The sequence below is a fragment of the Myiozetetes cayanensis genome, unplaced genomic scaffold (genome assembly GCF_022539395.1).
Source record: "Myiozetetes cayanensis isolate MyiCay16 unplaced genomic scaffold, myiCay2020 scf15, whole genome shotgun sequence".
In the NCBI taxonomy this organism is placed as follows: domain Eukaryota; kingdom Metazoa; phylum Chordata; class Aves; order Passeriformes; family Tyrannidae; genus Myiozetetes; species Myiozetetes cayanensis.
The window spans coordinates 19299305-19309641 of record NW_026087159.1 but is presented as its reverse complement, the minus strand read 5'-3'; the positions used below and the strand labels follow the sequence as shown (position 1 = coordinate 19309641).

At 58.2% G+C, this 10337-nt stretch overlaps 2 protein-coding genes across 3 annotated transcripts; one reads left to right on the top strand and one right to left on the bottom strand.

The window, feature by feature from the left end:
* Positions 1-69: 69 nt before the first annotated feature.
* Positions 70-2986, top strand: PIN4 (peptidylprolyl cis/trans isomerase, NIMA-interacting 4). Of its 2 annotated transcripts, none has more exons than XM_050310856.1 (4): positions 70-1549; positions 2347-2417; positions 2521-2640; positions 2811-2986. In XM_050310856.1, exons 1-4 carry the CDS (start codon positions 1522-1524, stop codon positions 2967-2969), a joined length of 378 nt encoding a protein of 125 aa, XP_050166813.1. In that variant the 5' UTR covers positions 70-1521; the 3' UTR covers positions 2970-2986. The 2 variants fall into 2 exon arrangements, with proteins under 2 accessions (XP_050166813.1, XP_050166811.1); XM_050310854.1 differs by lacking the exon at positions 70-1549 and adding an exon at positions 2089-2159.
* Positions 2987-5823: 2837 nt separating this feature from the next.
* ERCC6L (ERCC excision repair 6 like, spindle assembly checkpoint helicase) lies at positions 5824-10130 on the bottom strand. The gene is made up of 2 exons (XM_050310786.1): positions 10064-10130; positions 5824-9892 (listed from the first exon to the last, which is right to left on the bottom strand). Exons 1-2 carry the CDS (start codon positions 10105-10107, stop codon positions 6094-6096), a joined length of 3843 nt encoding a protein of 1280 aa, XP_050166743.1. The 5' UTR covers positions 10108-10130; the 3' UTR covers positions 5824-6093.
* Positions 10131-10337: the final 207 nt, after the last annotated feature.

The window sequence follows — 10337 nt, the reverse complement described above, 5'->3', positions numbered from 1 at the left end:
CCCACCGGCTGCACCACACAGAGGTTCCGGCAGTTGCCCCACTCCCCTCCAGCTCCCTGCAGCAGGGGTCCTGCACCACAGGAAGGAAGTGGGAAGGAAGTTCATCCCTAGCTCTGCCTCCTACATCTCCCTAACCCTAAACCTAGTGGACCCTGCAACAGCTTCTCCTGCTGCCCCAGCCACTGGAGTTCCTGGGATGCCACTGAGGTGGTGGCTTGAATCCAGGCGGTTGTCACCTGAGCCACCTCCCCAGTGACTCCTGGAGTTCCCTTGGGGTTGCCCACTGCTCACCACCTCCCCGGTGATCCCTCAGGTTCCCCCAGGGTTGCCCACCGCTCACCCTTGCCCGCCAGCTGCTGGGGACCTAAGCAAGGCCAAGCAGAGCACACGCCACCAGGGCACGTGCACAGGAGGGTTTGCACGTCTCTGGGTGGGATTTGTCCCATTCATCCCCAGCTGCTTCTTCCTGGCCTGGCTCCAGCATGGGAGGCCCAGCTGACAGCGACAGAGGCCGTGGTGAGGGGGGCACCAGGGCAGGGACAGCCCCTGGGACCAGGGGAGGGCGGGGAGGAAAAGCCAGCTCCAAGCATGAGCACAGCCACGCGCCTGGAGCAACAGGAAGGGCCAGGCTGTGGCTGACAAGGAAACGGGGTGTTTAGGGAAATTTCCGCTTTATTTCTGCACGCTCCAGCCCTTCTGTGCCAAGGGGAGCGGTGTGGTAAGTCCGGATGGCAGTGGGGCACCATGGCAGCCCTTCAGCTGCTGCTCTGAGGGGTCAGACTCTGCATCCCTGGGGAGCACAGCCTGGGCAAACACCTCCCTGTCCTCCCCTCCACCCTGGATCTGACCACACAGGGGCTCCAGTTGGTTCTCCTCCCCTCCCTCCCAGTACTTGCCCATTGCTCCCTTCCCTCTCCCATGGCTGCAGATTTAAGCCTGTAATTAAGATCCAGGCTGAGAAACTCAGGAAAAAAAAAAAAGAAAAAGCCCACAAAAAAAGCTCTAATGAATGTCCACGCTTTGCCCTCATCCCATGGCCCCCCCCCCGGAGGCAGAGTTCTGGCACGGGATGGGGCCGGAGCAGGGATTGGGAAGGTCTGGGGACGGGTACATTTTGCACATGACTGCTCAGGAAACCAGGGATGGAGCCGGCAAAGGGGGCTGGGGGCCAGCACGGGTCAGGGACCCCCCTGCAGTACCCCCAGCACTGCTGGCAGCCGGAGTGGTTGATGTTTGGATAGGCCAGAGTGAATCTTGGCTGCTGGGCCAGGGGTCGACTGTGGGACAACAGATTGGCCATGGAATGGATATTGGCTGTTGGATGGAGATCGGCCGTAGGATCCTCATTTTCGTGGCCAGAGGAATGGGCTCTTCCTGGCTGAGTGCTCGTCCCTGGCCACTCACTCCCTGCTCCCTCTGGCTGCGACTGTCCCACTGGGAAGGCAGTGGGGTCCCGGGAAGAGCCCGGCCGGTGGGACAGCCCTGCCCCGGGACGGGGGCCGCCAAGGTGCCAACTATGGAATGTTGTACTTTTTATCTCGCCAGCTTGGTAAAGTGCTCCCTGCTGCCTGCGTGTGCCTGTGCTTCCTGGGGCTGCCGAGGGACAGGGGTGGGCGCGGGGTGGGGAGAGCGGGGGCAACCCCCTGAACACCCCTGGAGTGGCCCGAGGGGACACCGGCCCCACCCGCAGGGCGCCTCTCGCGGTGTCTGCAGAGCACTTGTGTCCCCAGTGGCTTTGTGGGGCGGCGCAGGGACACTGTGGGGTGTCGGGGACAGGCCACGGTAGGGACTGGGGATGGACTTTTTTTTTTCCTGGGGGCAGGTGGGATGGGTGAGAGCACAGCTCAGGGCGCCAGGGACAGCCGCGGCACTGGGGGACTGGGGACATGCCAGGGTGGGTGCTGGGAACGGCGGGATGGTGGCGGTGGACGTGGGGTTCTGGGGGCAGCTGGGATGGGCGCTGGGACGAACCCTGGGCGCTGGGGACAGTCTGGAACGCACCCCAGGGACACCCCACGGTGGGCGCGGCCGCGGCCAGAACGGGCAGAGCGGGGCCTGAGGGGCGGGACGGGGCGTGGCCGGAGGGGCGGGGCCTGACGGCGGCAAGATGGCGCCTAAAGCGAAAGGGGGTGGCAAAGGAGGCGGAAAAGCCGGCAAGGGTGAGGGGGCTGGGGCGGCACCGCGACGGGACTGGTCTGGACTGGGCCGGACCGGGCCGCGGGCGGGCCCCGGACGGGACGGGTGGGGGACCGGGGCCGGCGGGAGCCGGGGCGGCACCGGGACGGGACGGGTCGGGTCGTGTGGGGGGACCGGGGCCGCGCCGGTCTCAGTGCGCTCCGTTTACAGGCGGCGACAGCAGCGGCGGCAGCAGCGAGGGCAAAGCGCAGGGCCCGAAGGGAGGCGGCAGCGCCGTGAAGGTGAGCGCGGGGTCCGGGCGGTGAGGCGGGGGGGTCCCCGCTCCTCCCCAGCAGCCGGGCGCTCGTCCCGCTCGCCACAGCCCCGCTCCACTCCCCCTCCCAGGTCCGACACATCCTGTGCGAGAAGCACGGCCGGGCCATGGAGGCCATGGAGAAGCTGAAGTCCGGGCAGCGCTTCAGCGAGGTGGCGGCGCAGTACAGCGAGGACAAGGCCCGGCAAGGGGTGGGTGCCGCACCCGGGGCAGGGCGGTGTGGCCGGGCAGCGCCTGCGGGAGCCCGGGCCCTGCTCGCCACCGCTGCCGGCACGGACAGCTGTCCTGTCCCACGGCCACGTCGCCCACCCTGCCTGCACTGAGAGTTTCAAAGATTAACCCCGATGGTTCCTTCCTGCAGGGGGACCTGGGCTGGATGAGCAGAGGCTCCATGGTGGGACCATTCCAGGAGGCAGCGTTTGCCCTGCCTGTGAGCAGCATGGACAAGCCCGTGTACACGGACCCTCCCGTCAAGACCAAGTTCGGGTACCACATTATCATGGTGGAAGGCAGGAAATAAAATGTGAATGACCATGACTTTGTTGACTGCTTGAATCCCGAGAGCTTCCCAGACGCCTTGGCCTTGGAGCGAGTCAGGCACTACCAGCAGCATGCCTGGAGACTGTCCCTGCCACCGTGCTGGCAGAGCAGGGCCCTGCCTGGAGAGGTAAAGTGTCCCTGGAAAGGGTGAAACAAGAGCCTTTTGCAGTTGCTGAAATCTGTGTTGCCTGGCAGGCTGGCCTCACACTTCTCCCACTGTGGAAACAGTGGTCTGTCAGCAGAAAAACTCAGGCTTTTATCTGCCAACAGAAATGATGCAGAAAGGAACAGAGGGGTCCCCAGGGCCGGTCTCCATCCCTATCCTTCCCAGAGGGTGCAGACAGCTCCCATGGTACAGCTTGCGCTCCAGGGCTGGGGGACAATCCCTCTGGCAGAGGGTGGGTGACACCAGAGGTGGCCCCGGGCAGTGGGTCAGGCCAGGCAGCAGCAGGGAAGAGAGCTGGGGGAAGGAGGAAAGGAGGAGCCCTCCTGAGCACAGACTGACCTGTACCTAAAGCTACACCTTGCCCGCTCAAAGCTAGGGGTTTGAATAACTCAGGTTTGAATAAGAAAAAAGCCACTCAGCGCTTGTGTCCCGCTTCCTGCACTCCTGCATTGGGCATGGGGTGCAGGTGGGGTAGCCCCGCAGGTTCCTGCCCTGTCAGGGATATATCCCAGTGTCATGATCCCCTTCCTGCCCACAGAGCCACAGCTCCAGCAACCGGCACTGGCTTTGTTCACAGGTGAGCACTGTGCACAGAGCTTGGAGATGAGGAGGAAACATCAAAGAGAACAAAAGGCCCTTCCCAAGATCCCACAAAAGGAAGAGGTGAGGTGAAACCCTGGCAGGTCCTTCTCCCCTTTCAGGGTGTTGGTTTTGCTCAGAGGCCAGCGAATGACTACAAAGCTGCACTTCATTAATATTTTGGTATGAATGCTGCCCAGAGCAGAAATGGCCCCATTTAATGGTGCTCCATTAATAAACCAGTTGTTTCCAGGCTACCAAAGCTTTGTTCTCTCTATCAGCAAAAGCACACTGGCGCAGCTTCTGCACCAGCAGGATTAGTTTTGTGTTTGTTTTGGCTTCTGGTTCAAAGGATTCCTCTCCCAAAACTGCACAGCTCAGCCAGGTGTGAAGTGTCCTGTGCTATCACAGGGGTATCGTGGCAGGCAGACGTGCCAGCCATCAAACATGCACATGGCACAAGGAAACATCCAAATCCACTGCTGTGTTGTCACCAGGTGAGACTGGCAGGAGTCAGTCCCCGTGATGTGCTCACCAGATCAAGGTTCTGTCAGTTAGGGACAGAGGGGCAGAGCATTGCTGAAAGTCAGAACCAGGGGGTTCTGAGCTGCTGGTTCATGGGATCAGGGTTACCCTCAGGCAGTTCAACACCGAGCTCTGTGGTGCAGTCATGTGCTGGATGGGAGGGATGGATCCAGAGGGACCTGGACAGGCTGGAGAAGTGGGACTGTGCAAACCTCATGAGGTTCAACAAAGTACAGTCCTGCACCCAGGTCAGTGCAATCCCAGTCACAGCTGCAGGCTGGGCAGAGAAGGGGTTGAGAGTAGCCCTGAGAGGAGGTCGTGGGGGCGATGTTTGATGAAAAAGTCACCCTGAGCCAGCAGTGAGTGCTCGCAGCCCAGAAACTCCCCATGTCCCAGGGCTGCATCCAGAGGAGAGTGAGCAGCTGGTGAAGCAGAGGATTCTCCCTCTCTACTCTGCCCTCCTGATCCCCACCTGGGATACTGTGTCCAGTTCTGGTGCCCCCAACATGAGAAGGATGTGGAACTGTCAGAGCAAGTGCAGAGGAGGCCACAAAGTGGATAAGAGGACTGGAGCACCTGCCCTATGGAGGCAGGCTGAGAGAGCTGGGACTGTTCAGCCTGGAGAAGAGAGGGTTGTGTGGAGACCTCACAGCACCTTCCAGTCTGTGAAGGGGCCTACAGAGAAGCTGGAGAGGGAATCTTCCTCAGGAACTGGAGCAGAAATGTGCTCAGACTGACAGAGGGTAAGGTTAGATAGGATATTATGGATAAATTCTTCCCTGTGAGGGTGGGGAGGCCCTGGCACAGGTTGCCCAGAGAAGCTGTGGCTGCCCCATCCCTGGGAGGGTTCAAGGCCAGGTTGGATGGGGCTTGGAGCATCCTGGGATAGTGGGAAGTGTCCCTGCCCATGGCAGGGCACTGGAACTGGAAGGTCTTTAAGGTTCTTCCTAACCCCAACCATTCCATGATTCTGTGAACTAGAAACTCTCTTCATAGCTTCATCATGCCTACAGGGCCTGAGAGATACTTAATCTAAGTTCAGCTGCATGCTGCAAGAGGATTTTTTACCAAAAAAAGCAGTTAAATCCAGTATCCCCTCCTGCTGCCTTTAGGGTTCTAGCCCCACAGCCCCCCACCCACACATACACACCTGTCAGGGGGTTCAGAAGGGCTCCTGCACTACCACACTGGGTGTTACACCTGGTACCAAGCAGATGCTGTGCTCTGCTCCACTTCCTCCACTGTTTGGAGAAATTAGAGCAGAAAACAGCTTTTAAATCTTTTTAACTCCTCCACAGCCAATCCATTCTCAGACCACCTTACAACCAGGCTGCAAGAGCTGTTCTCTCCTTTGTACCAGCATCCAGCTCACCCAGATAGTGGGTGACCTTCAGGTTCCCAGGCTGGCTTATTTCAAGCCACGGAGGAGGGAGTAATCACAGCAGCCCGAGGCTGGGCTGTGCAGTGGCCATGGGACCACACTGTCCCCATCCTCTCAGGGGAGAGGAGCAACAGAAACTGGAGGAGCAAAGGGTGAAGACAGAGCTACCAGCTTAGAGAGAAATTTAGACATCAGTAACATCTTTTTATTAAATAATCAGACAGGAACTTGAGCTATTTTCACCTTTGTGAGCTGACTTCACAGTGAAGTTCCCTCCCCAGCAACCAACACCTAGATTTTTGGACTGTTTCCTCACACAGGAGATGCTGAATTTGCTCAGTCACACGGGTGTATGGCAGGCACCAGCCCGGAGCTGGCTCAGGGATCCTGGTGCCGTGGTGCAGACATGTGTTAGCGAGGAACAGCCAGGCTGTGCTCACAGAGCCACACCCTTCACTTCTGTGACAGCTGTCTGTACAAGTTTAGAGTAAGAAGCATAACTTCAGGATCTCCACTTTTTATGTCAAGAGCTTGCAGGAAGCAGTCCAATGCCTCCTGGAGTTTCCCATCATCCTGAAGTTTCTTCCCACTGTGTACCAAGGTGTCATAATCTTCCACTGCAGGAGAGGAATTCTGACCAACCCCCTTTTCAGAGCTGCTTTCCTGGGTGAAGTAGTCGATCCGCTCACCCGACTGGAGCTCAGGATCACCAGTGGATTCCTCCTGAGACGACTCCGTCTCTTCCAGCTCGGACTGCTCAGATTCCTCACTATCTACATGGGAGGACTCTTCACCTGTATCAAGTGTTTCTCCACTAGGTTCTTCTTCAGTCTCAGCAGATTCCCCAGTGCACTCCTCAGCTTCTTCTTCCACAAGCTTGTCTTGCTCCTCATCAGTGTCATCATCACCTTCACCAGTGGTTCCCATGATTTCCCCAATATCCTCCACCTCATCTACTACTCTGTTGATGAATGAGCGCCTGGAAGCATTAGACCTGCTACCACTGTTACTTAGTTGAGGTGAAAAGATGGCTTTAGCTCTGCTTCTGTCACATTTAGGGGTGGATGCGCTAATTCCTTCCAGAAGTTGGTGGCCAAGGCTGTCCAAGGGAGAGGAGGGGATTTGTTCAGGCTCTTCTTCACTCTCACTGTCTGAAGCAATCCTGTTTAGGCGTTTCCTCCTACTAAAAGTAAAGGGATCACTGCTTTCCTCCAATGCTTCACTCCCTTGCAAGGAGGCATTTGGCTCTTCCTCATCTGCGGGACAGGGTTTGCCACGGTTACTGGTCTCACTCAGCCGACTTTTGTTTGGAGATCCTTTGGTTGGAGATGGACACAAACTTTCTGCCTGGAGTTGGAAGCTCTCCTTGGGGTGTTCCACTGACTCTTCCCCATTTGAGGCATCCTGCCATCCCTCTTCAGACTCTTCCAAGACCAGATTGAAGTCAGCTTGATCGTGGAGAGAAAGCACAGATGTATCCTCCAAGTTGTCTTCCAACACATGAGACTTGCGGAGCCCACCATGGATTTCTGGTTGGTCGTTTGATAGGCTCAGCACTGCAGAAGTGGAAGCTGCCTCAGGAACGTCGTTCTGCTCTGTCCCAGGGGCAGTGTGTGGGTCAAGTATCTGAACTGACATTTCTGCATCCCTTTCAGGATTGTCAGCTGTGCCAGACTCGTTGGAGGAATGCTGATGATGCCCAGACAGATGATTCCCTGCCTCAGGCAAGCTGTCTGAATGTACATGGGAATGCTGTTTCTCTTGGAGGCTCCGACTCTCTTTCTCAAGTGCAGGGGATGGTGATATAATGCTGAATTCAGGATTTGGCTCAGATTCTTGTATATCACCTTGTTCTGCTGCCTTGCTGGTATTAAGCAGCTCTGTCTCCATACTGGACACATCTTGTGGCAGTTTCTGTTCACTCAAGTCATCAATAGTTAGAGTTGTTATTTTGGAGCTGACATGAAGTACCTGGGCCTCCTCATCCTCTGTAAGGTCAATACATTTGTCTTTTTCACGTGTATCAGCTACTGGTGGTGAAATAAAGTGATTTTTGTCATTTAACCCCGGAGACAACTTCTTGGGTCCAGAAACCGATCCCGGTGGTCTTTGCCAATTCTCTTCACAAGTGCTCCTGATCCCCTCCATCCTCTGGTCTCTGAGCTGGGACTCCAGCTGGACCAGCTCGTGGGCTTTCTGTACCCTCCGTTGGATGTACTCATGGGCTTCCTCGCTCTCCACTTGCTCCTCGTGAGCAATGTCCTTCGTGTATATCAGGTCGTGGTCAGAAATGCCAAACATTGCCAGCGAGTGCAGGTAAGCGATGTGCTCATCCAGCTGTGTGTCGGACTTCCTCTGCGTGGCATGCAGGGATTGCAGCTGGACCTGAGTTACAGATGTCCGAGTATCTTCCAGCGTGAAGAGCTCCCTCAGTTCCTGTTTGGTAAAATAGCGGAACGGGTTCTTTTTGTCACCAGTGGTCTGCCTGATTAACGAGTCCTTAAACACCTGCCGCCTGTATATCTTCTCTTCCACGGTGCCACAGGTGATCAGCCTGTAAATCACTACGTTCTCTTTTTGCCCAATCCTGTAAGCTCTGTCCACAGCCTGAGCGTCAGTTGCCGGATTCCAGCTGGGATCAAAGATCACCACCCGGCTGGCTGCTGTCAAGGTTATGCCGACGCCCCCGACCTGCGTGGTGAGCAGGAAGACCGAGTAGTTCGTGTTGCTCTGGAAGGCATTGATGCGCTTCTCCCGCTCCGTCAGGTGGGTCACCGTGCCATCAATGCGCAGGATCCGGAACTGTCGGCGAGACAGGACGAGCTCTATGATATCCAGCATCTTCCTCGACTGCGAGAACACCAGGGTTCGGTGTCCCTCTTCTCGCAGTCGTTCGAGCAGTCCAACGAGGAACTGCATCTTCCCAGACTCCTGGATCATGGTCTCGTCGGAGAGATGATCAATTTTATTCGCGCCTGAAAGCATATCTGCTTCGCTCCTGGGATCCTGCACGAAGTTCTCCTGCTCTTCCAAGCCCAGCTGGATACAGGCTCTTTCAGACAGAAGCCTGGGGTGGTCACACAGCTTCTTCAGGACTGTCAGCTCAGCCAAAGGTGATCGGGCTGTCATCAGCACTTCTTTCACGTGATCCAGGCAGAGAAAGTTCCTGTATATTTCTTCCTGTACCGGTGCCAGATACACCCACACAACAAAGTCATTTTTCCGAGTGAGAGACGGCATGACAGGAGCCCTGTTCTCACTTGGATCCTCAGGAAGAGGAGCATCTGCTTTATCAGCAGAATAGTTTTTGATGTCTTCCTTAGTTCTTCTGAGGAAATAGGGCTTTATAATGGCCATGAGATTCTCTGATATCTTTAGCCCCAGCGCTTTCTCACCTGGAGTTGCATCCTTCTCCCTCCCCCTGGTAATGGGATTCTCGTATTCCATTTTAAAAGTTTTGGCTGTTCCCAGGAGGGAGCCTTGGCAGGCAAAGTCAAACAAGGACCACATTTCCCGCAGGTTGTTCTGCACAGGGGTGCCCGTGAGCAGGACACGGTGCTGGGCCGGGATCGCGTACGCGCACTTGGTCGTCTTGTTTGATGAGCACTTGATCTTATGTGCTTCGTCAAGAATGATATAGTCCCAGACAAACTCCTCCTCGTGGCAGCTGGACAGCTGCTTCCAGTTGTTAATGAGCATATTGTAGCTTGTGATGACGATGCCATTCCTCCTCTGGATCCTTTCCAGGTTCCTGGTGCGCTCCGCCTTGCTGGTGCCGTGGAACTCCTTGACGCGCAGGCCGGGGGTCCAGCGAGCGAACTCAGCCAGCCAGCTGCTGACCAGGGTGGTGGGCATGATAAGCAGGACGTGCTGGATGAGCTCGGCGTCGAACATACCCGAGAGGAAGGCAATGACCTGGATGGTCTTGCCCAGGCCCATGTCATCCGCCAGGATGCCGCCGGGCCTGCCCTCCCGGTGCAGGCGGTACAGGAACGCAACGCCTTCCCGCTGGTGCTGGAACAGCTTCTTGTGCATCTCCCCGTAGATCAGCAGGCCGCTGCCGCACACGTCCACGAAGCCTTCGTTCTCCTCCTCCTCCTCCTGCTCTGCCGCCGCCGCCAACGCCTCCTCCACCCGCTGCATGCGGCCCCGCAGCTTCTCGCTGGGGCGGATGGCGGCCGCCAGCCGGAACAGCCGGAGCGCCTCTTCCAGGTCCCCATCGCCCGCCGCCGCCTTCGCGCTGGCCACGAACCTGCGGGAGTCACCGTGAGCACCGCGGGCCCGGGCCTGGCCCGCACCCGGGGGAGGTTGGCCCACCACCGCCACCCCTGCTCCGGGGTCGGCTCCGCCCGCCCGCCCGCCCCCTCGTCCCCGCCGCTCAGTCCCCGCACAGCGCCCGGCCGGCCGGCCCGGCCCCGCTCACCCCCGGTACCGCCGCTCCTCGTCCGCCGCCTCCGGGGCCGCCATGGCGCTTCAAACCCGGCTCTTCCCGTCCTGCACCGCGCCGCATGCAAATCACTGCGGCCCGCAGCCAATCAGCGCCGGGGCGGGACCGAGGGGGCGTGGCCGCGCGCTGCCCCAGGAGTCGGGGTACAGCGGGTGCCGGGCCCGTCCCCGCGCGTGGGACCGAGGCGAGGCGTGGGGCACCCGGCGGGCTCCCCGCTGCCCTCGTCCTCCGTGCGATCCCCGCTGCCCTC